The 26,951-nt window shown below is 35.8% G+C and overlaps 1 protein-coding gene across 3 annotated transcripts in view; it reads right to left on the bottom strand.

Moving 5' to 3' along the window:
• Positions 1 to 26,951, bottom strand: part of Vha100-1 (V-type ATPase subunit a family protein Vha100-1) — a 207,513-nt gene that overhangs the window by 142,260 nt on the left and 38,302 nt on the right. For 2 of the 3 annotated variants that reach the window (XM_090375739.1, XM_090375724.1), the window contains exons 3-5: positions 16,610 to 16,707; positions 13,097 to 13,225; positions 8,400 to 8,506 (exon numbers count right to left, since the gene is read on the bottom strand). In XM_090375739.1, the coding sequence (XP_090231865.1) occupies positions 8,400 to 8,506; positions 13,097 to 13,225; positions 16,610 to 16,707 (334 nt within the window). The remainder of the gene's footprint in view (positions 1 to 8,399; positions 8,507 to 13,096; positions 13,226 to 16,609; positions 16,708 to 26,951) is intronic. The other variant, XM_090375730.1, reaches the window with a different exon arrangement.

The following is a 26,951-nucleotide window of genomic DNA, read 5'->3' as shown; positions in this document are numbered from 1 at the left end:
TAACAAGGAAGTGTTTGGGAGGTTTCGATCTTTTTGCAGATAAGTTTATTCTTTTGGTTTGACAATTCATGGTGTATTCAGTAGTAAGAAAAGGTGGGGGAGCTGTATGGAGTAATGAAATCTTTGGATATTGCATACACATGGTATGAATATACCCAGCTCCTTGACATAATGTTGCATCGAAAATGCCCCCCCCCCCACATACACACTACTCGGACATCCTCCAGTCACTGTCTGGCAATGTATAGGCAGCAACGTTAAACACTAGCTGAACTGGAAGCCTCCTAGAGAGTTACTATTATGTTCAGGCTGGTGGACTATCTAGCAGACAGGCTAGAACACCATTTTAGAGCTGTACCCTCAAAATGTAAGGAAGATTGGATCTGAACTTGATGTCCGTCACAAACTCAAAAGACATCAATCATACCACATGATGGAAGAGATGAGGGAGGGTTTGCCAGAGCTTTGCTCTAGAGACTAAACATGGGTTCCACCACTTCAAGCCTCCAATAAGCAAAGTGGTGGTATTGCACTTGTTGATGAGAGATATCATAATATATTATGATGCATATATTATATAATACATCATAATATAGCATCATAATAACATTTATGAAGGTATGGTCCTACAACAAGATCTAGAAAGTCTGGGCAGATTGGCTGAGAAATGGCAATTGTAGTTTAGCATCGCATAAAAAAACATAACCAGAATCCTACTGTCTCAAAACTCAATGTTGTTTGTTGTTGTTTGGTTTTTAGGAGCATTAGCAACTAAGGCCATATTCCTCCAGGGATATGTGGTGGTCATTCCCTGTCCTTTCCGCATCCTCCATATTTGGTGGTCACAGGCTCGAACCCCAGTCTATATCAAGAAGCGTGTGCTACACACTGCTGCTCCTGCCCACCTGGCTACGGAGGCACCACCAAAAAAATCCTCGATACTACAACATGTTGGACAGACAACTTGTGTAATTGAGACCCGCTAATATTCGTAAAATTGAACAAATGCTAATTTATTGTGATTTTCTCTTGTAGAGGATCTGTATCCTCATTTTGAATTAATTTTTAAATCAAGAGATTTGATTTTAACTCAAAAAATAAAATATTAAATAAAAAATATAAGATATTAAGAAATATTATAGAAATACAGTAAACCCACACTATTCGCGGTCGCTGATTTAATATAAAATGAAACCTAAAAAAATGTGGATTTTAAATCGCCGTGAACATTTTCCGCCATAAAAAAAAACATGGGCGTGGCTAAAATCATCTTTCCCGGTCAAAACAGTGCTCAGTGGGTGGGGGGAGAGGGGTGACAAAATCGCGAGTGTGGATGTTTCTCGTTAATCTTTGTTGAGTATGTGCTATGTGCTTGTCATGGAAGGTTTCGTCGTTTGCTTTTAATTTATATGCTTATAAATTGGAAGGCGCCTCCGTAGCCAGGTGGGAAGGAGCAGCAGTGCGTAGCACACGCTTCTTGATTAGACCGGGGTTCGAGCCCGTCACCACCAAATACGGAGGATGTGGAAAGGTCAAGGAATGACCACCGCATATCCCGGAGCAATATGGCCTTAGTTGCTAATGCTCCTAAAATCCAAATAACAACAACAACAACAACAGCTTATAAATTGAATAAATTTATCAATTTATAAATTGATATGCTTACAAAAGTGATAAATCTACCGTTTTGCAGTATAAAACAGACTTTTTCGAGTGTGTTAACGGAAGAAAGTGATTTTATTGTGGACAAGTTCTTTCTAACCCATACAAAAATATGGCTACGAATAACAAGGGAAATGTGAAAGATCAAAGAAGGTGATGACATTAGTGAGTAAAATTGAGTAATTAGACAAAATTTATAATGGTGAAAGTGTCTCCTCAGTGGCAAAACATTATAAAATCAATGAGTCAACAGTACGATCAATCAAGAAATCGAAAGAAAAAATCCGCTGAGTGTCCGTGAAAACGCGCTAACTGCTTTAAAAATTTGCTCTGTAACTCATGATGTTAAATTAGAAAAAATGGAAAAAGCTTTAAATCTGTGGATAGAAGACTGAACTCAAAATAAAATTCCGTTAAGTTCACTCATCATTCGTGAAAAGGCAAAACTCCTTTATCAACACTTTAGCGAAACTGGTGATAGCACTGGCGGGATAAGTTTTTTAGCTAGCAAAGGCTCTGGTTTGAAATTTCTAATAAATATTACATTTAATATTAAATTGTTTCTTATTTTCATTTCGATGCCATATGCTTGCATTTCACTATGTACATAGTCATATTATGAAGGTACATATAATACAAACATAGACAAAATTTTAGACTAGTTTTTCTTATATATTTCATACTTCGGAACGGAACCCCTTTATTACTATTCGAGCCATAACTCAGTATTCGCGGCATTTCTCAGGAACGTAACCCCCGCGAATAGTGGGGGTTTACTGTAGTATATTTTTATATTTTAGAATTATTACAGATATTTTAAAAATTTTAAGCCAGGAATTTGCTTACCTGAGATTTTTTTCAAGTTTTTCAGGAATAACTGCATCCAGGTAAGGTACAATTAGAATAGATGGGAAGAGTATTGAAAGACCGGCTTAAAGACAGGTGAATCTTGTAACAGGACAAAGGATAAAAGCAAGCTTTGACCCTAAATCCATGCATGGCAAATAATTGGAGGTATAAACAGATATAAATACCCAAAGCTTGATGAGGGCTTTTTGCTTATACTATCTTCAAAGGGGAGAGGAAGCAAACATTGTTGAAGGCCATATTTATATGGCCCAGGCACGTCCCATTGTAGTATTTCAAAAGTGCAGGGAGGAGGGTGTTTAAGTAGGCAAAAGGAAGAGAAGGAGGATAGAAGGAAAATTCCCACCCCCTCGTATTCCACTAATAGTTTGGGAATTTGAAAATTTAGAGATTTAGAACAGCTTAAAGATTTTTTTGGAGGAAAGTTTCCACTCGGAAATCCTACAAGAGAAAATCACAATAAGTTAGCACTTGTCCAATTTTACAAATATTAGTGGGTCTCAATTACACAAGTTGTCTTTCCAACGTGTTGAAGTTTAACACTGTCAAATGCAAAGCACTGCACATGGGTAGCAGTAATTCCAGATTAATGTAGAGCCATGCAGACAGCGTGGTATGACAGCACACAGGGTTTTGTCAGTGATATATGGGAATTTTGCTAGCAGGGATAGAGAGGTGATTATTCCATTGTACAAGGCAATGGTCAGGTCACATCTTCAGCAGGTCTGGAGGCATCATTTTAGGAAGGATGTAGAGCTGCTGGAGTGGGTATAGAGAAGGGGACAAAAAGATCGGTAATGGGAACAAAGGAGTCCTCTTACTGAGAAAAAGAGTTCAAATCTGCAAATTGCAGCATCTGGAGACTAGGAACATGCAAGGTAACCTTATTGAGGTGTTTAAGGCTTTGAAGTTGAGCAAGCTCAATGCTGATGTCATTCTTCCTCTTGCTCAGACTATGCACATGAGAGGGTATAAATTCTTGAAGGATGGTTGCATAATAGATGTGTGGAAATTTGCCTCTAGCCAACAGGTGGTTGATTGTTGGAACAGACTTCCATCTGATGTTGTGGAAGTGGATAGCTCAAATAAATTCAAGGAAGAACTGGACAAACTGTTGGAAGGGATGGGTAGGTAAAATGGGAAGTTTTTTTGGCTGATATAGTATAAGCTTGCTTTCTTGCATCATTTGCCACTACTAATGCTAATATACTTTTTATAATAATTATGTGCATATAACCGTATTTTACAGGATGATTTAATTAGTAAAAATTCTGAGCTGTAAGGTTCAATAACTTCTATGATTTTTCAATATACAGTAAACCTCCGCTATTCGCGGGGGTTACGTTCCTGAGAAATGCCGCGAATACCGAAAACGCGAATACTGAGTTATTGCTCCCATAGTAATAAAGGGGTTCCGTTCCAAAGTACTAAATATATAAGAAAAACTAGTCTAAAATTTTGTCTATGTATGTATTATATGTACCTTCATAATATGACTATGTACATAGACAGTACATAGTGAATTGCAAGCATATGGCATCGAAATGAAAATAAGAAACAATTTAATATTAAATGTAATATTTATTAGAAATTTCAAACAAATCTTTCAAACCAGCGCCTTTGCTAGCTAAAACACTTATCCCGCCAGTGCTATCACCAGTTTTGCTAAAGTGTTGATAAAGGAGTTTTGCCTTTTCACGGATGATGAGTGAACTTAATGGAATTTTATTTTGAGTTCGGTCTTCTATCCACAGATTTAAAGCTTTTTCCATTTTTTCTAATTGAACTTCACGAGTTACAGAGCAAATTTTTGAAGCAATTAGTGCGTTTTCAAGGACACTACGGCGGATTTTTTCTTCCGATTTCTTGATTGATTGTACCGTTGACTCATTGATTTTATAATGTTTTGCCACTGAGGAGACACTTTCACCATTAGAAATTTTGTCTAATAACTCAATTTTATTCGCTAATGTCATCACCTTCTTTGATATTTTCACATTTCTTTTGTTATTCGAAGCCATATTTTTGTACGGGTTAGAAAGAACTTGTCCACAATAAAGTCACTTTCTTCCGTTAACATACTTGAAAAAGTCTGTTTTACACTGCAAAATGGTAGATTTATCAATTTATAAGCATATAAATTAAAAGCAAACGATGAAACTTTCCATGATAAGCGCATAACACATACTGAACAAGGATTAGCGAGAAACATCCACGCTAGCGATTTTGTCACCCCTCTCCCCCCCACCCACTGAGCGCTTTTTTGACCAGGAAAGATAATTTTAGCCATGCCCATGTTTTTTTATGGCGGAAAATATTCACGGCGCTTTAAAATTCACATTTTTTTAGGTTTCATTTTATATTAAATCAGCGACCGCGAATACGCGAAACCGCGAATACAGATACCGCGAATAGCGGGGGTTTACTGTATTAAAAAAAGAGTAACAGATTAACTCAATCTTTTTCATAGAATGCTTCTAGTCAATGCTCTCTAAATGTAACGAATAAAATAAGATGATTTTTATCTGTTTTCATCTTATTTTATTCATTACATTTGGAGAGCATTGACTGGAAGCATTCTACAAAAAAGCTTGAGGTAATCTCTTACTCTTTTTTAAAGGATGATTCAATGTTCAATTGCTAGTTTGATAGCTTTATTCTTATATATTATACTACTTTACATATCTTTACTTTCTATTATGTCTCACAAGTCTGTTATAATTCGTTTAGCATCAATAAATTTATTTCTCACACTCACCCACCTTTGGAATGTGATGATAAGCATTTCTTTGACCAAAACCACAACGAACATAAGTTTGTTTAATATAAAAGTTAAATATTTGTTCTTGTGCTATGTTTATTATTTGAGAAACTTCAAACTAATATAAATTAGTCTTACCATATCACAATGAGAAGTGTGCTATTAAGATATGATATTTACCTAGTTATATCATTATACCTAATGATATAACAGTCGAACCATCGATGTCAAGTGGACCAATCAGATTCATCCCCTTCCTTTTAGAGTTTATATAAGTAAAGTCCTTGCTGTTTTTCTTAGCATCTTTTGCCAAGGATTTCTCGTAATCTGCCTTCGCCTGCCTAACCTCCTTTGTGACCTGATTACAGACTAGCTTATATCTGCCATAGGCTTCTGAGTCGCTTGATAATTTATATGCATCCCATGCATTTTTCTTCTCTGTTACGAGTCTCATTAGTTCATTTGATAACCATTTAGGCCTAAACCTTGAACAATATTTCTTAATAGGTATGAAACTTTTAGTAGCATCCACGATTAATTCCTTGAATGCTTCCCACTTAGAATTTACTGTTTGTAACATCATCAGTTGATCCCACTGTACAGAATTTAAAAAATTTCTGAGACCACTGTACTCACCTTTACGGAAGCAAAAACCCTTTCCTTTACCTCTGATGGTAATTAAATCTTTAAGTAAATCCCACATCAGTACACTGTGATCAATGCCACCTAGTGGTTCTTAATGATCACTGCTGATAACCAGATCAAGAGTATTACTCCCTCTGGTTGCCTCTCGAATATGCTGGGATGTTCGAGAGGCAATGAAGGGATCCTCTTACCAAGAGAGGCTTAAGTTCTGCAAATTGCAGTGGCTGGAGACTAGGCACCTGTGTGATGATCTGATTGAGGTGTATAAGGCCTTGAATGGGTTGAGCATGCTGAATTCTGATGGGATTCTTCCACTTGTTCAAGATTATGAACCTAAGGGAGCATAAATTCAAATTAAGAAAGGACAGATGTAGAATAGATGTGCGGAAATTTGCCTTTAGCCAGCGGGTGGTTAATTGCTGGAACAAACTTCCATCTGTCATTGTGGAAGTTGATAGGTTGAATAAATTTAAGGAGGAACTGGACAGGCATTTGGAGGGAATGGTGTGATTTTTTTTTTTTTTTTTTTTTTTTTCTGGCTGATGCTGCATAAGCTCATACACTTGCTTTCTTGCATCACATGCCACTACTACTACTACCTACTCTCTGTTTAACTTGTTCACTGCCTTTTATATTTGCGAGGATCCTTTATGTGTGCCTTGGGACACTTCTGTGGCACACTGGAACAAGTAGGTACTGCTTTTTAATAAATGGATTTCATCTGTGAAGAATCATCACTTCAAGCAGTGCCAACAACTCATGTTTATATGATTCTAACACCAACAGCTGCATCTGAACAAGATTCAGAATCCCCATCACTTGAACAGAATTTTATTCCATTATCAGATGACATATTATAAAGAACTGATTCAATGTACTGTCCATTCTTGTTCCTTTTCAGTCCTGATATCCCAGACTGTGGATCCATTATAACAACCCTTTAGGGTAAAATTTTATAGAAAAATACTTTTTACACAAAATTTTATCAGTAGACACACTAAGAATGATGTTTTGTTTTTCACAAACAAAAGAATTAAAATTCAGCAAGCATAATCTTCAAAAATTTTACCTTTTATTCTTGTGGAAAATACTAAACTAGATAAAAAAAAAAACAATGTAAGTAAAGAAGAAATGAAACTGTGAACCAAGTATACAACTTTTATAGTGGTCTCTAGACAGTGCGATTGATGCTAAGCAAAATCCCAGTCATAATGCAATAGCTTAGGTTTAGTGTGCTGATATCATTCAGTTGTTCATTTTGCGTGTGTCTTTCCTTTTACAGTGCTTATTTATTGACCACAACTGAATGGACACGTGCATTTAGACAAAAAAAAAAAAAAAGCTTTGACACAATTTTTCATTTGGGCAGCGAATGCGTTAAATTGCAAAGCTTCCATTATTTGAAGAATTTTCGGGGAGAGGGAAAGACAGAGAAAAAACAGTAAAGATATATAGGTAGCCCTCATTTTGCACCGGTCCTATTTGTGCCGATTCGCAATAGTAAAAAAGTAATAGTGCTGGTCACTAACCACAAGGCCATTTTTATTTTTATTTATTTATTTTTGCAATTTTTTTTATAAATTGAAAGTTTAAAATCGCTAGACAAAATTTATCGGCATCATACTGTACTACGTGTCATGCACTGTTCACGTGATAAAGGACAACTTGAGCCAATCAGCAATTAGCACATCTGTATCATAGCCAATCAGAGATGAGAAAGCTTCCCGCCCTCAAAGTAGCCACTTGTGGATGTGGGTAGTAAAGGTCCATTCGGTGAAGCATTCAGTTGGTTGTTGTTTATGCTATTTACATGTGTTGGAAATTTATTACGCTAACATTTTTTATTAATTGTGCTATTAATAAATTAAATAATAATTAATAATAGTGATAGCAGTGTGCAGTTTTTGCCAATCGTGTTATAAAGTTTTTAATTTAATAGAATAAAGAGATGCCATATCTGGTAAAAAGTTCAATGAATCCTAGTGCAAATGAAAGCATGAAAAAGGCATGTCAATCTATCACATTGGAAAATAAGATGGAGGTTATTCGGAAGATGGAAGCTGGTGAAAGCCATCCTAATGTGTGTAGGGCTATGAATATGCCTCCATCAACTATTACTACAATTATGAAGAATGCTGATAAAATAAAACAAATCGATTCAAAGTGGTAAGTAAAATTTTTGGTGCCCGGAACCTAACCCTGTGATTTCTCATTGACTCCATGATATAAAGGGTTCCATTTTCACCTGTCCCCCAGACATAAATCGAGGGCTACCTGAATATGAATTAGTATTTGAATTAGATATTACAACAAAAACAATCACCAGTTAAAATTTAAAAACAGAAAAGTAACAGCAATAAAAAATCTAATTAATAAATGCAACATTCTAAAGATAATTATTTAAATGCTATACTGAAAATCTTATTTATTTCTCCCAATAAAATATTAATTCAGTTTTGCTTACCCCAACTTCAGGGCTTGACCTCCAGCTCTCAGACCTTCTTCTCCCAAGAGGGTGACACTTTCTTCCTGCATGCTGGGATCGTGCATCTGTGCACGATGAAATTCCGCCTATTAAACAAATTGCACTTACTATGCTTTATGCATGCAGGGCCAGAAACAAGGAGGCAGAAAGGTGGAGAGCATGCCAATGGTTAATGGGAAAATTAAAATTATTAGGCATGTGTAAACTGATTAAACAAAAATATTAATAAAATGAAAAAGTAAAATAAAACTATAACTGCAACAAAGAAAAGCTATAATTCAACATATGAAAAAAAAAAAAAAGAAAAGAAAGTTTAGTAACAGAAAGAATCTGGGAACATGCACATGCAATATTATAAGTATGTTCATGAATGGTGTACTGTTTCGCAACATACACTGAAGAAAGAATGGTATAGATTTTCACAAGCTTCATGATGGTTTTTCTATAGTTATAGCTTGGATCTGCATCCAAGCTGTAAATCACATTCAAATAGTGCACAGTTTCTAAAAAGAATACTGAAAAAGGTGCTAGCAATAAAACATGCTCTTCTACTATAAATATTAATGCAGTTTCAAGCAAACTATTAACATAACATCCAGATACAAATGAAAATTGGCTAATACATATTTTCATTTCATGTTTGGCAAATATTAATTATATTAATATTTGGAAAATGAAATTAAATACTCTCAATCTTCAAAATGTATATACACTGCATTTCATAACATGTGGAGTGTACTTTAAGGTTCATTGTAAGACTTAAACAATCAAAAATGTTTATATAAACGTATTTGTGCTTCAAGCGGTGCTCGAAGCACAATACAGCATGGCCATTCAAACTTTGTCATTGGGCAACTCATGGCTTGCTACCTATAGGTAGCCAAAGTACTTTAATTATAACCATCATGAATGCACAGCAATAGCTATACAAAAAATTGCATCATTCACTTAAGTTTATTATTTCATTAGTATCTTCTTACATAGTGAAATGACATCACCCAAAGACATTTCTTCATCCTGTAATATTAACATTAATGAATATGGTAAATTATATACTATTAGTATTAGTAATGGCCACATGGTGCAAGGAAGCCTATGGCTTATGCTCCACCAGCCAAAAAATAAAATAAAATAAATAATAATAATAGTAATAATAAAAAAAAATACAGTACATAAAATTAATAATAATAAGAATAAAAACAAATTAATAATAATAATAATAACAAATTAATAATAATAATAATAACAAATTAATAATAATAATAAGAAAATTGTAAAAAAATAATAATAAAAATTAATGAGAGAAAAGGAAATGGACAACCCATGCATTTCCTTCCTCCCTTAGGTAATTATCCAGCTGATCTTTGAATTTCCCCAGACTGTCAGCCTCTACCACCCATGTAAGTAATTTATAACTCTATGGCTAAAATAAAACTTCCTGCAATCCAGTCTAAACAACTTCCCCCCATAAATTGAAATTATGGCCTCTAGTTCTAGAATCATTTATAACCATGAAAATTTCATCCTTATTCATTTTTTCTTATGCCTCTCAGAGCCTTAAACACCTCAATCAAGTCTAGTTTCCAAGTTCTGCAACCCACATATTTGAAGTCGTTCCACATATGGACGTCCTTTTGCCTATCTCAGCAAGCGAGTTACCCGTCTTTGGACCCTCTCAAGAAGAAAGGGTTTCTTTAGGTGCGGTCTCCATACTTGAACACAGTATTCCAAGTGTGGTCTAACAATAGCCTTATATAATGGGAATATGACATCCTTATCTCTACTAGCGATTGTTCGATAAATCATCAATAGGACACCATGGGCCCTCCTTGCAACCAGTCTACAATGCTCAGAGAACTTCATATCTGACCGTATCGTAATATCCAAGTCCCTTTCCTACACTACCAGCTTTAGTTCAACTCTGCCAACTGTATAAGTTATTTTGGGGTTACTGTTCTGTTACAATGTCATCAACTTTTGCCCCTGGAAGACATACCCTGGTCCAATTCCACCCATCCTTTTTGCACAATATATTTCTTGCTTCTCTGGCAATAGAATCGCCAACAATACTACGTCCTGTGGGACCAGCATGTTCTGCCTTGGGGACTGCCTATGTTGACTGATGTGCGAGTGTGAGCCCTGGCATTGCATTGGGAACCTAAGAGCTGGATGGGTTTCTCCCATTTTAATACTTTTGAGGGCATCTACCATATACTTTTCAAGCTCTCATAAAGGCCAATCACAACACTGAGCTGGTGCTTCAATTCTTTGCACTCTCTGCACCGAGAATACACAAAGACACAAATATATCATGTCATGTTCCAGAAGGATCTGCAAACATTGTAGAAACAGCACATTTCTTCAGGCCATGATTTCCATTTAAATTCGTATAATCGAGGATACTATACTAAACTAATACTTAAATGCAATAATAACCCTACACTAATTCACCAGTTGTGCAGCAATAATACATACTAGCCTATTAAGTTTATGTAATAGGTATTATGCTATCAAGTTTACATTATATGTATTATCCTTTACCATTATTTTTGTAAAGTTATAAGTTAATTATAACAGAAACTAAAATTATCTAACGAACACCAACCTGCATGATTCAAACTATCGAGATACCTTTACCACAATTAAAACACTTGAATGCCCTTACCATGGAGTACAGTACAAGTTATGAGATACAATATTCACACCAAATCACTGATACCTTTTGTATCAGTGATTTGGACATAATTTGCAAAACTCTCTAGCTAAAATTAAAAATAAGCTAATGAACATGACTACTACTATTAAGCTATTTATCAAAGATAATTGAATATGTTAAGTGAAAAAGACAGCAAGTTTCCAAAAAACCTATTGTTCCCAAGAGCTCAAAATTCTTCATATGCACAAACAGCAATGATACTGTACAGCAGAGAGGTGGGATTAAATAGTGAGCTACTCATGAAGATATTAAATGAAAGTTTATTTTTACATTTTATTTCTGGTATTTAACTATGATTTTGTGCATATGGAATAGAATGCTGTTAAAAAAAAAAAAGTAAACATACTGAAGCAACATGCATAGATTGTTTATGATTAAATGAAAAGCATGCATTACCACAAGCAAATAAAGCAAACAAAAGAAAAATGGCCCCAAAATAAAAGATCATTCACACCAATTATTAATTAAATATTATACAAAATAAATATATCACAAAAATCAAGGGATATTTTGAAACACCGAAGAACATAACAGCATTTCCCTTGATCAAAGAAGGAAATGCTATTAAATGATCCTGATTTTGCTTCCATTCTGCTTATGACAGCCTGGTCATGTCCAATGTTCGTATGCAAGTAATGCATATATTTTGCAATTGGTCCATCAGAATATTGTGGTGGATTTGTCATTATTTTTTTAACTCATTTCATTATAATTTGGTGGACTTCTGAAAATGGGATTAACTCTGGACCAGCTTATTTAGTCACGAACTGAAATTACATTAACACATGTAGAACATTGTGGAGAAATATTTCATCATGGAGCACTTCTTCAGCTATCCACTGAAAGAAATGAAATGTTTACAACCTCTCTAAAATTTGGACAACCTTTTCTCAGAAAAAAAAAAATAATAATAATTGATAGCCTTACTGATAGCAATCAGGGAGGTTCACAGCTATCACAGGCTAAGCCCAAAAGAAATTCCAGTTATTAAAAGACAGGACTCTCACCATTTGTACTGAAATTTTTGGATTCAGCAAACTCCATTCAACAGCCAGTTACTATGATAATTGTATGCACTGTATAAATCATATTTCAATATGGTTAAACACTTGCAACTACAAGTCTCAAGTGCCCGACCATAAATAATTTTTTAGATATTCATTATCTTAGAGTTATCATTTCACCTAGTGTTTCCTTGTAAGTATCCCAGATTTCTACGATATGTGTATATATTGAGATAACTGAGATACATTGTAGGTGTATCAAAATTTTAAGCATAACAAAATACTAAAAGATACCTGTAATTGCTTTCAAAAGATTTTGAAACAATGTAAAAAAAAAAAAAAAAAAAAAAAATTACTGTTTTGATAAAATAGTGAAGGATAAAAAAAAAACAAAAAACTGTTCATCTACTTTATAATCAAAAAAAGAAAGTTTTGAAATTCAGATTTTTTAAACAGGATATTCAAGGAAAAATTCTAAATAAGAAAGCTTCGAAATTCATAAGAATGTTTTTAAAAGGCTAAATTTCAAAAATAAGTAAATATTTTAAATAAATATATTTTATTTATATAAGGCATTTCTAAATTACACTGACAAAAGTAAAAAGTTAACAGAAGAATGTCTGATTTTGGACAGTTAGAGAGCTATGGCTGTTGAAATTTTTTAAAAAAATTGCTATGGTGTTTTAAATGGTAAAAAATTAAAAAAAAAAGCAGACATGTCTAGTATAAATAAACATTTTACTGCTTATATGTCTATTTATTCTTACTTAAGTTTTTGTTTTTAACCATTGAAAACACCACAGTCATTTTTAAAATTCCAACGGCCGTAATTCTGTTTTGAATCATTCACATGTCTATTAGAATTCTTTTTCTTATTTTAGCACATTTAGAGTTATTCACATTTTGGGAAAGTAAGTATCATCAGTTAACTCAAAGTCAGATGAACAAAAACTTACTTCATCAAAAAACACTTGAGTTTTTCTCAAAATATGCTTCAATTCTGTAAGTTCAAGATATGTCCTCTTTAGTGCCTCTGCATTTGTGTTGACTTCTTTCAGTTCATTTTCTAGTTTTTCAAATGTAGCCTATAATAAGAAAATAAATTGTAAAAAATAAAAAACCTCCAACACTGATCAGAACTTGTATTATATTAGGAACTTGTATTGCTAATTATATTAGGATTTTTTTTTCCCCTGCACTTTCATTTGCTTTATTAGTCTGAATAAAGATGTGAAAAAGTACAGGCCCATTTCTTTTGTTAAGTGGTCAGAGTGTCTGAAGCACAGGTTTTTGGTAATTTCACTGTTACTGGATTGTTGTAATATGGTACAGGGCATTTGTCTTTTAATAAACAAATGAAGTGATCCAATATAGCTGTCACAGTCATATTCCATAACAGGCTTAACGTCATGTAACATGATACACTAAAAGCTCTGCTTATGAGTTGTCAAAAAAAAAAAAGAAAAGAAAAGAAAAAAAAAAAAAAAAAGCAGCTCCTTGGTAAGCCATGATCTCTTTTGGGAAACAGAATAAAACCCAGTATAGCATTTCTGTATGGCAGCATTCCAATGCAAGTAACTATGTTTCTGTAATTGAATAAATTTTATTTAAGTGGCAAATAGTATTTCTTCTTAAAGTTTGAATAGTGCTTTTCTTACAATTAAAGTTATTCACCTACAGCAACATACTATTCTTTTTACCATTACTGATCTTTTTTTTTTTCCCTTTTATAGTCAGCTGTTTTCATGAATCGGCAAACATCTCCATCAGTTCTGCATATGTGACTGATGCAAGCCTTACTCAAAATCAAAAGTTTCATTATGAGCAATAACATATATGTATTTATTATGGTAACTAAAAACAGAATGTCACAGTGAAATTGAAAATTTAACACTTGTCTAGAGGCAACGAACATTAACTCTCTACCTTGGGTGATTATTTGCAAGGACAAGGTTAACAGCATTAAGTGTGGTCAGGCTGGTCTAGTACTGTAGAAGTAAATTAAAAAGTTGTGCAAGGTCATTAAAAAAGCACATTTCCTCAGCACTCTACCAGCCAGGTCTATACAATTACAAAATTCAAGCCAGTTAAAGTTACAAATATTGTAATCACCAAGGAACATTCTTCACTTTTTGGAAAGTCAGACAAAGTAAAAAACAATTCTGAGTTAGTTTGTCAAGCTGACAAACTAACTCAGAATTACTAGAAAACTAACTCTTTACCCTTATGTCAAATTCAGAAAATGAATTTGACATAAGGGTAAAGAAAGTCAGAGAAGATCAAAAAAGGGATTCCAGATTAAGAATCTGCAATCATCTTTTTGACTCTACTCTTTTATTTGTTAAAATTAATTTTAACTCATCAGAATTACATTAAATGAATTAATTTTTCAGTAATGCATTAAAGCACCCTTATCAAAGTGTTGATCACTTGAAAACTGGATTAGAGCCCAGTAAACAAAAATATAATTTTCCAAACAAATGTATGCTGTGCAAGTATAATTTTGAATCCAGCGACCAGATTTTTTACCACCACTTTGGAATTGGTTAAAATTCCAGTATCGTTCAGATTTGCTGGCATTCTTGTTCTACACATTGGCAAAGCATTTCAACATTGTAAATGGCAATTGTGTGAATTGCTGGATTCAGATAGTCCCACAAGCAAAAATCAAGTGGATTCAGGTGCAGGGAGTGAGCAGGTCATGCAACAGATTCTCTAAGCCTAACTATTTATCAGGGAAATGCTCATCCAAATGGTCTCTGGCTACTCAACTAAACTGAGGCTACACACCATGCATAAACCACATATATGACACAGCAAGAGAAAAACTGCATAAATTATTCTTTAAAGGGGGGAAAAATTCAAATTAAGACTGTCCAGTTAAGCAGTCAGCAATAATTCCTGCTCATATATTAAAACTAAATTGTTGGTGGCACCTTGACTGGGTGATGGCACGTGGATTCTCTTTTGCCCAGCTACAAGAATTTTGAAAATTTATCAAGTTTCTTCTGAAGCCAGCCTCATCAGAAAATAATGTGGAGGATAGCAAAAAATAAATAATAAATAACAATGAATATGAGCCCACTACTGTAGGAACTAATTACGAAAAGCTTTTCATGGTGGGAAATCAGCTTCAGTAAGGTCTTGAAATATTTGAATGAAGAAGTTTGTGTAAACTTCCCCATACAGTTGAGTGCCCTATATCCTCTGCTGCTATCTTTTGGGGGCTATCATCAGGATTTTCCTTCACAATTCAGAACTCACCTCCAACCTAAGTCCTGGTGTTGATAGGTCAACTACCATCTGAAACTCAATTGTTGAATGATCCTGCATCTCTAAGATGTTTGCCATTTTTCTGAAAGGCCTTATCTGGAAGACACTGATTCTGAACTCTTTCAATGTACAGATGTCTTGCTGTGGCTGTACACTTGGCAAGTCCATAAAAAGATGCATGTCTCTCAATTCTTAATTTGAATAAGCTTCTGTTCTCACTTCAAACACACACTACAACAAAAATTTAAGGTTCCCTCCCCTCCCCACCAAACTGCATTTAAAACTGATTTTAAAGTAAGAATTTAAGATTGTGAACAGTAAAATACCATTTAAAAATAAATTCAGACTGCATACAAAAATAGTAATCAATTTTTATACCTATCCACATTGTTGTAATGTGGTTTGCCTGCCCAAAGACTGACAAGCATTTTTTACTGAAGCACAAAAAAAGGCTGCAAATCAGAAACAAAATGATTTTAGGTACATGTTTATAAACTTTTTTTCATTGTTCTCAGGTCAGGAATTGATCCTGAAAGTTAATACATATATAATCAGAAATATGTATAAAGCTAATTTTCATGCACTTAATGGTTTTATGAACTCAAAAATAGTTGAGAAGACTAATAATATAATGTTTATATTTTAAGTTTGTTTCCCCCCCCCCAACATTTTTACATTTTTGAATTATACATTAAAAAAATATAATAAAACTACATTTAATATGTCTGCAGCCATTACTAAGAGATCAAAGCATTGGTATACTTCAAGTAGAATACAAAAAAATTATTTTTTCAGAAAAAAAAAAAAAAAAAAAAAAAAAAATGAAAAAATTCTTTAATAAAAAACAGGTGTCTCCGTAGCCAGGTGGGCAGGAGCAGCAGCATGTAGCACACGCTTCTTGATTAGACCGGGGTTCGAACCCATGACCATCAAATACGAAGGATGCAGAAAGGTCAGGGAATGACCACCGCATGTATCCCCGGAGCAATATAGCCTTAGTTGCTAATGCTCCTAAAAGCAAATAACAACAATAAAAAACAGTAATTTTATAACAGAACCTACCACTTCAACCACACATGTTTACCCAATTGTAAATTAGAATACCTTTGGAGATATTTAAATTTTAAAATTTCCTTTTTTGCCATACCACCCTATATAGTTTAAAGTGTGCTCTTTAAGAAAATCAATTTACTTACTTCTAAGTCTATCATTTCTCTAGGCTGAGGAGCCTCTGGATTATCTCCAATATCTAACATAGGAATGCCATCTTTCTTAATTTCTTTTTCAAGAAATCCTAAAAATAAAATTTATATTAGAATAATATTTGAATTGATAATGATGAGAAAAAAGTGGAATATTCTTTACAATATGCTGCCCACCACCCAAATAAGAAGTGTTTGAAGATAGTGCATTCTGAAGCAGTTTTGACACCATTGCATTAAACAGCTGGTATGACTACAGTTTTCTTATATGACTAGACATATATTTTAAGAAGAGTAAATAAAGGTAAGATGAATGTGGAAAAAAGTAAATTCATATATGACATAGAAGAATTAAATTAAAAAACAGTTAAGAAATATAAATGGTTTTATGTAGATTATAAAGATCATAAAAAAAAAAAAAAAAACAACAAATACTGCATTATGCAACGTGCTATCCCATGTGTATTGGGGGAATAACGGCAGCCAAAAGCAGTAGATATATACAATGTCAACTGAAATAAACTCAGCCACTGGTGAAACAGCTGCTGTTCACTATGGTTCATCGATGGTTGGATCTGTTGGCCATTTCTCATTAGAAGATTCTTATCTATGGCCACCATCCCCATAGCTGATACAAACACAGATCCCACTATTAAAATACAGTAGAATCCTGTTTATCTGAGATAGTTCGGAGTGAGCGTATTTCAGTTAGCAGATTTTTTTTGAATAACTGAAAAGGAAAGCTGGAAAATAAACTGATGAAAACAAAATTTTAAATTTGCATTTATTATTTATACATGGTAAATAGCACATGCTTATACAGCTTAAAAATAATTGGCAAATGTTCTGCTGTTTGACAGATGCCAATCTTTGTCCTTTGTAAGATTCTGTATTTTCAAACATGTAATGTTGTCCTATTTGCACTCATTTACTAGCCCATCTAGTAATGATCTGAAAAGGTGTTAAAGGTTATGTCGGTTATCACGATATATATTTATTGTAATGGCTCATCTTAATTTTCAATTACTGTTTGATTTGAATTAGTATTTAACTGTGAAACTATTAACTCATCTATCAAAAAGAGAACCTTAATCGTTCAAACACAACCTACAGTAAACATGCAGTTTATGCTTTGTCTGTAGTTTTATGCATTTCTATTAAGATGTCCAAAGAATTTACTAGAGATTATGGAATCATGCAGAAAAAAATCCCCATATATATATATACACACACAAATAAAATTTAAAGAATAGGACATATTGAAAAAACTCAGTTTGATATGCCAAGCAGTTGGGTAGATTATCCATGCCATTTCTATATAACACGAATGGCATTGCTGTAATATATAAAAACTCCACTTAAAAAAAATTACAAAAATTACTGAAAATAAATTAATTTTCAGTAATTTGTTTTAGTGAATTTGTAGTCTCCTTCCTCCCAGAAATTTTTATTCACCATGTCAGAATGTTCTTATTACATAGAAGTGACATGAATGAAATTTTTTCTTTGCTCCATTCATGCATTATAATAATAACAATAGCATTGCCATACAGTGTAAGGAAGCCACAAGCTTTTGCTGCACTGGCCAGAAAAAAAAAAGAAAAAAAAGTAGATAAGAAAATACACATGTGCTTTCCTCCTGCATAGGCAACTATGCAGTTGAACATTGCATTTATTCAAATTATCAGCTTCAACTAACTGCAAATGCAACTTGTTCAAGCAATCAACAACTTGCTGACTAATCCAAATAAAATCCAAATAAGCTACGTCTAAGTTGTTCCCTGCATCCAGCAAGTGAATAACTGTGTCAAAATAGTCTACTAAGTTAGATAAACATTTTCCCTTAACAAAACCATGTTGTGTGTCCTTCAGAATGCCATATCTATCTAAATGTCCCTGGATTGCAATCTTAATCATTGCCTCTAAGATTTTCTCAACCACCGGAATCAGACTGTCTGTAGTTACCGAAATCACTCTTAGAACTGCCTCTATTGTATTGGCAATATGTTGGCACTTCTCCAATCCAAAAGAAACTCTCCCAAGTCCAAAGATAATTAACCTCATAATTAACCTCAATGGTTCAATACACTCCGTGATGGCCTACCTCAAAATTATTGGGATTATATGCTATAAACTCAGGGAGCCTTACTTTTCTTTATGCTTGAAAGTTTATTAGAAAAACAGTCATCTGTAATTTTGAAATCACTAATTTCATATGGCTCAGCCTCACTCGCACAGCCTCTTCTCAGCATGGTCTTTCACCAGGAAAGACTTATGTAAAGTACCTATCAAATTCATCTGCAACATCAGCTGAGTTATCTAATTCTTCCCCACACTGAATGCAAAAGGATCTGATCTGATTTGCTATATTCTTCGTTATTATTTCACATATATGAAAAATTCCTTGTCCCCATTCTTTGCTCTCTTAGCCAGTGCTTTCTCATATGCAGTCTTGGCCTCCCTAACCTTATTTGTGGTACTATTACAGTTTAACTTGCACCTTTTGTAGGCTTCAGTACTTTTCATTGCTCTGTCCCAAACTCTCTTTTTCTGCTCTATTTGAATGGCCAGCTCTCACATTCATTCATTCGACATCCTTCTCCTCCTGCAATATTTTCTTAATGGTATGTAAGTGTTCATGGCTTCTGTCATTTTTGCTTTAAAGCTATTCCATAGTTCAAATGTATGTGCCCTCACTCAGCAGGCGCCTCCGTAGCCAGGTGGGAAGGAGCAGCAGTGCGTAGCACACGCTTCTTGATTAGACCGGGGTTCGAGCCCGTCACCACCAAATACGGAGGATGCGGAAAGGTCAGGGAATGACCACCGCATATCCCGGAGCAATATGGCCTTAGTTGCTAATGCTCCTGAAAACCAAAATAACAAATAGCCCTCACTCAGCAATCTTCCCAATTAATAGATGCCATATAGCGGTTTAAACTGTCAGTCTCTCTTCTGAAATTAAAATCCACATCTTTTCCTTTAACTACTGCAACACCTTTCTTCATCTTCCAACCGACAATTGCATGATCACTAATTGACAATGGTTCCTATATTTTAAGCCTTGCGTTGTCATCTGATTCCTGAGTAATGTAATATCACAAATAGCCTAACTGCTAGTATTTTCTCTAATATGCTGATACAAATAATAACCATCTAGTCTATTTTAAAATTCTTTTCCCCATGGTGAGTTTCCCCCACCCACTTATTCCAATCAATCAGGTGCAGACTGAAGTCACTCATGATAAGACATTCACAATTGCTTGCCCATTTCATCTGCATGCAGAGACTCTCATAATATTCTTCACAATTATGTGGTCTGCAGATTACTTCCACTCTCATTATACCTTTGCTTCCAACTAACTCACACCACACAATTTCTATGCTGGCAGAAGTAACTTCAGACTCAGCAAAAGCTATTTTTGTGCTAAGGCTGCTTTTGATAAGAAGTGACCCCACCATCACTTCTATCTACCCTACCTTGCCTAAATGCATGATACATAGAGTAGTGGAACTCATCAATCCCCAATTTCTGATGGCATCACATTTATGTCAGCATCAGTTGTCCTAATCAGGAGTTCAAATTAAGCCATTTTATTGACAACATTCCTGACATTATTGTAGAAACAGTTAAGACTAAGTATTCTTCTATATAGCAGGGGTCGGCAACTTATGGCTTGCGGGTCGCATGCAGCTCTTTGAGCATGTAACTGTGGCTCTAACTTTTCGCCCTCATGAAGCAAAATTTGAAATGGAGTTAGAGGACTTAAAAATCAAGGACATATGGAGTGCAAGACTAAAATGCCTTAAAACTGAAATTGAGGATTTGGAGAGGCAAAAGGCTGCCCTTGGAATTCTAAATAAATGGATGCCGATAGATGAGTTGAAAAAGCAAGACCAAATTGTGTTCAATGCATGGTGTAGCTTACCGGACACGTATATAAATTTGAAAATATTTGGGTTTGGCTTCTCTCAGTTTTTGATTCAACAAATTTCTGCGGGCAAATATTTTCAAACATGAATTATACTAAAAATAAATCAAGAAACAGTCTGAACAATGTGAGTCCCTCAACATGCTTAAAGATGAAAATTACAGTATACTACCCTGATGTTGAGAGACTCATTCAAGAAGTTCAGCAGCAAAAGTCACATTAATTAGAAATATTATTAATAATATTTCAAAAAATATATTTTTAATAAAACACCTTCTCACTCTATTCCATTTCTTAAAAAACTCCCCCTCGAGCTAAAGTGCGGCTTTTCGGATTCTTTTTTTTTTTTTTTTTTTAATTAGATCAAAAACGGCTCTTCACTCAAAAAGGTTGCTGACTCCTGTTTTATAGTTCACTACCCAGACACACCCCTTGAAGGGGTTGTTTCCCTGGCTTTATCTTCCGCTCATTTGAAACGTTGATACTCTCAGAGCATCTTGCCTGTTGTGGAAATAAACTAGAATTCTTGAGGTGAGTGCAAGCATTATTTTGACCCATATCATTAGATAAATGTGGATCTATATTACTCTTCTTCTCCTAATTAGAAATTTGCTGAACCCTTAAAGCATTTCTGAAACTGTGTTCCATGAGATGTGAACAAGTGTTCAGTGAAAAATCATAATTATTAATTAAAAATAAATAAAATAAATGAATTTTGCATATTTGTAGTGTACACCATTTTTGTATCGTAATTTTTAACAATTTTTTTTCGGTTATTAACATAATGGCATAGACTAATAATCAAATAGACCGCAGAACACTTTATTTTGGTGGGATTTTGCATAGAGAAATATGCACAGAGGTAATGACATCTACGAAAAAGTAGCAATGTAGTGATCATGCCGTTTGTATGCAATTTAGCCCAGAGTACACATGTTGAAGGAGAGGCAGAAGCAAACCGATATCATAACTAAACTCACTTCCTTGTATAAATTTTTTTTGATAATTATCAGTATTTTGAAATATTATTACAATAAATGACCATGGATTTATGGTTGAAAAAGGGAACTTTAAAACAAGAAGCAAGTACTTCAAGTATCGCAACTATGGTTGATGAAAACAAACAATATTATTACACTTAAAAGTAAGGATGAACAATCGCAGCTTTCTGTTTTGTTCCCCAAAATTCCGAAGTGAAAAAACAGGAACCAACTAATAAAAGACCAAAACAAAAGTGTGATAACAGTTATTTGAATTTCGGCTTTACATGTGTTGGAAATAAAAAGGATGCTCCTGATGCACAATGCATAGTATATAAAAAAATATTAGCACACAGTTCTTTGGCTCCCGCTAAACTTGTGTTTTGTAAGTGTTCCATGACTAAAAAAGTTCGGGAAATGCTGCCTTAAGGTATCCTCAATGAAACTGGCAAAAATCCTTGCACCACCTTTGCTCAAATGAATACCACCTCTACAAAATAGATTTCTTCTACCTACAAGTGCAGGCCACGCTGATAAAAATTCACCCCAAGAGATTCCCTCAAGTCTTGAGTTAACTTACAAGGCTTTCAGCATATAATCCCTCCTGTGTCTGGTCAGAATTGCCAATGCAGATGCTTATATTTATCAAACAAATGGTCAGTCGTGTACGTTTGATATGTTCTTGTTTATACTCCAGCATGACCACCAGGTCAGTGGAGTTTTCAGTAAATCAATCAATACAAACGCTAATTGTATTTAGCAGTCACGGGCTCAAACTCTGGTCCACTAAAAGAGTTTGTACTATTGCACTCTCACTCCTGACCACTTGGCTACATCGGGCCATTAGTCTCTACATGAACAATAATGCTCTTATTACCTCCCTTAAAATCTGATAATCTGTTAGTAACATTATCAACTGTTGCTCCTGGCAAACACTCCAGTTCTCGCTCATCTATCTTTGTTAAAAAAAAATGTTACCCATTTCCCTGACAATACAGTCTTTCAATAAAACTAGATCACCTTCAACCAGAGCAGTATACACTTGATTATTCTTATCTGGGACTCAAATCAGGGGTGCATCACTTGGCAGGTCACGAGATACTTGAGGTCCCTAATGAGCTCAGTTACGTTTGTTTCTAAAGAAAGCACTCGTTTCTTCAGTGACTCAAATTCTTCTCCTAATGCATGAAGTACTGATTTCAGATTGGTACACTCTTTACATCAGGTACAAAGAAAAGAATCAGTTGAGCTAGGCTTGTCTACTAGACCAACCTTAGAATACATGCCAGAAGTTATACAAATAATGAACTTGTAACTCGCATCAGAAATGTCCGCAGGCACTTCCATTTGAGCCATGATGTCCTTGGACTTGATATTGTAAATGGATCTTGTAGCAACCATTATTTAAGTAAAATCTGAACTTTGGAAAGATTACAAAATTTAAATTGACAATGTATTACAGAATTTAAATTAACAAAGAATTAAAGAAATTGAACCGCTGACAAAACTTCAGCCACTAGAGAAGTTAAATTTAAGCTACCAAACGAAAGTTATGAAGTTCCTGCCAAAAGGTCAATAACAAAGTCTATCTGATTATTAAGTGGTAGGTTTCCAAATATTTTACAAAATTCAAAGTTACAATATATTACAGAATTTAAATTTACATTATTATTGTTGCTCTTATATTATTTCTCCCTGACTGGGGAATTTCGCTCCGTGACAGGTACTGCTACCAAGTACACAGGGTGGTTGTAATGTCTGGTGTTACTGTTGGTCAAGGAAATCTGACTATCCTACAGGTGTTCAGGACTGCAACTTTCTGAAGTTCCTTGTAGGTGTTCTCTGGGAGACCTATTGCTGCTAGGCTGCTATGTAGAGTCTTTGGCACCATACTGGTGGTTGACACTATGATCGGGATGGTCGATACTTCTTGCATATGCCACATCTATAACTGCGTTATAACTGTGTTGGGATACAAGTTTAGGGTTATAATTTTGTACTGAAATTGAAATTTTATTGAAATTAAATCAAAATCATGACTCAGACCAGAGCAGTAAAGCAAAAGGCTCAAGCTAATGGGAATGCTGTGGCTCAGGGAAGAATTCTGCTCCCCGGACATTTTGACCTGCTCGCCATCACCGAAACCTGGCTGAATGATGATGAAGAATTCCTAGCGGCAGCTGCCCCAGCTGATTATGGGGTCGTATTCACATCTCTGATTGCACGCAAGGGTGGAGGCGTCGCAATATTCTACAAGAAATCTGCTTTCAAGCTATTGGATAATAAATCCAGTAACTCTCCTAACTATGAAGCAATCCTCGTTACGTTAGGATACGACTTCGTGATGTTTGATGTCTGTGTGCTGTATATACCCCCAAAGCCATCCCAGCAAATCATCCTTGAAGTTTCCAACTGGTTAATCAATCAGCTGCATCCCACAGCTTCTCACTTAGTTTGTGGTGATTTCAATTTACCTCCTCAGCTATCTAATCTGAAAAAGGATCTTCTGGCGCACTTGAGATGTGCTGACCTACAACTTATTAATGAAGCTCCAACCAGGAGGAATAACCTCTTAGATCTAGTTCTAGCCTCTTTACCTTGCACCCTTGATTACATTGCAGAAACGTAATTTGACTCTGATCATGTCCCGATACATGTGACTGCATATCTGCCAGCCCCCAAATTAGAAGCCAGAAGGACAACAAAAAAGGTTGACATCACTAGCCCCAACTTACTTGACGTAGATAAGTGCATCAGAGCCGCCTCTCTCATTCCCTGGGTGGCCTTAGAGACTTGTGACCCAGAACTAGCTGTGAACATTCTCACAAACTGGATCAACACGGTTGCCAAATATGCTGCCTCTAAAAAGATCACAATCAGTCCATATACAAGACTTTGTGGAATTCTGAGCTCAAAATGAGTTTCCAGCTGAAGCAACAGCTCCATCGCACATGGAAACAGTCGCAAAATGTCAATGATCGTATCGTTTATTCAAGGGCACGGGCTCAATTTAATTGCCTGAAATCTGAGGCAATCAAATTATACGTTAACCGTGAGCTGGCTAAAGGAAAAATTCCATACAAGAAAGTGAACCCTCATTTCCCTTTACAACTTGATCCTGAATTGTGGCTCGATTTCGTCACAAGATTTAACCGTAATCCTATGCCAAACTCAGATCTAACAGCTGCCTCGTCAACCACCGGTGATGATGGAGTTCCCCAATTCATGCTCAAATGCCTAAGTCCGTACATTATTCAGCCACTTTTAATAATCTTTAACCAGTTGCTCTCAAACAAAATTTTTCCACAGCAGTGGAAAAACTATCTCATCAAACCTTTAGCCAAAGTTCAGTCGCCATCGAAACCTAAACACTTCCGACCCATCTCCAACTCCTCCAGCCTGCTGAAGCTCCTGGAGAAGACCTTACTCCCCATCCTCACTAAGCAGATCTTGCCCAGTAATTCAGCCCAAATTCACTATTCCCTTCCAAACAGATCAACGATCACCAATTGTTAGCCACCACGAATACTATCTTGTCAGCATTGGAGAATAGGTTGATTTTGATTTGGTAGTTGTTGGCGCATCGGCTTCTGTGGCCATGTTGCACCTCCCAAGGTTTTTGCAGTACTTTGATCCAAGCCCGAGGCGGGAATCGAACCCGCGACCTTTGGGTTGCCGGTTGGAGAATAGGCAGGAACTAGCTGTGACTTACTTAGACATTGAGGCTGCATTTGATGCCGTCCAAGTAAACCAACTTCTCACTCTCCTGGAATGCCACTTCCAGATCACAGGGAACATATTACGCTTTCTCTCCTCTCTTCTGAATAACAGAGTTATAAAGCTTCATACAGGAGATCGTACCCTTACTAGATCCGTCACTGCAGGAGTCCCACAAGGAGGGGTCCTTTCGGGCCTTCTGTTTTCATCCATTATCTTCCCACTGGTTGCACATTCTCGATGTCTACTGAGCTATGCGGACGATATCAAGATACTCACTCCCATCATCCCCGGTCAAGACCTAGATCTGGTAAAAGTGGAAATTAACAACACTCTCACCACAGTCACATCTTACCTTTGCCAGTTTGGGCTCAAGATCAATCCTGCTAAGTCCGAATTCATGGTGTATTCATTGAAGCAAACTCCTTCTCTCCAGCCTTCGGTCGGCAACACCCTCATACCAATTGTGTCCAGCCATCGTGATCTGGGCGTTGTATTCGACCCAAAACTTCGATTCAACGCCCACATGGATATGCTCCTCACACGTGCTTCAAGACTCCGGTGGATAGCAAAACAACATCTCCTTCATATCACAGATAAAAAGATAACCGTGAGGTACATAAGAACAGTTATCTTTCCACCTTTACTCTATGCTGCTGAAATTTGGGCGTCAGCGGCACCGTCAATAAAGAAACCACTCTTTGCCACAGAATTCTGGCTCCTAAAGTGGGCCAACAGGAAGCACAACCTTCCAGCTCTGATTCGTACCACACAGCTTGCCAACTCTCTCAGAATTCCACGGCTTCCCACCTTAGTTGACGACCAACGCCTCCTAGCAACAGTCAAGATGATAACAGGCATAATGGCAACACCTTCATTCTGGGATACCTGTGGCTGGAGGATCCCCCCCTGCTGCCCTTAGGGCCAATCCCGAGCTCTACTCGCATTCAGCACAACTCCATCTCTCGGACAGGTTCCTTCCTCAGCAGATGCTCAAGCAAACCCAGGCACTGGACGCCGACCTGAACAAATTCGCTGCTGACCGGACTTACCAGAAAAAAATTATGACGAGTAGGATTAATCAGCAATGACTGATGTATACCTTGCATCTGTTCCTGTCTGATTGAGCTGGTGCTCTTATCTCGATGTTAAGCCAGCTCAATCAGACTTAACTCTCCTAAGGAGTTCTCTCCTTTGTATTATGATATGTTTTCTTTGTAAAATTACCTTTTTGTAAATAATTGTTCAATTTTCCCGGAAGTTTGGGAAACTGTAAGCCCCTGGCTTTATGGCCGTGAAGGGTAATAAAGATTATCTCTCTCAACGTTGTAGAGAGATAATAAAGATCATTTCTCTACAACATCATCAACCTTTGCCAGGGCAAAGGCTGATGACGTTGTAGAGCAGATATCATCTTTTAAGGGCACAAAAGGTGATATAGTTGTACACGTTGGCACTAATGATATCAAGAGTAGGAGACCGGCAGAATTGCTTAACAAGTACAGGTCACTGTTGAAAAAAAGCCGTGAAATAGGGTTGAATTTGAAAGTGTCTGCAATTCTGCCCAGACACGATAGGAGGGAGTATATGATGAGAGCCTTGTCGATCAATTCGGCCCTGGAAAGATTGTGCAAGGCTCAAGGGGTAGAATTTTTTTCAGCCTGGACTGTACTTGTTAACAGGAGAGATTGCTTCTACAGGGATGGGATA

The sequence above is a fragment of the Mastigoproctus giganteus genome, chromosome 1, assembly GCF_048544385.1.
Source record: "Mastigoproctus giganteus isolate SK-2022 chromosome 1, ASM4854438v1, whole genome shotgun sequence".
NCBI classification, from domain to species: Eukaryota; Metazoa; Arthropoda; class Arachnida; order Uropygi; family Thelyphonidae; genus Mastigoproctus; species Mastigoproctus giganteus.
This window is presented reverse-complemented; position numbering and strand designations above follow the sequence as displayed.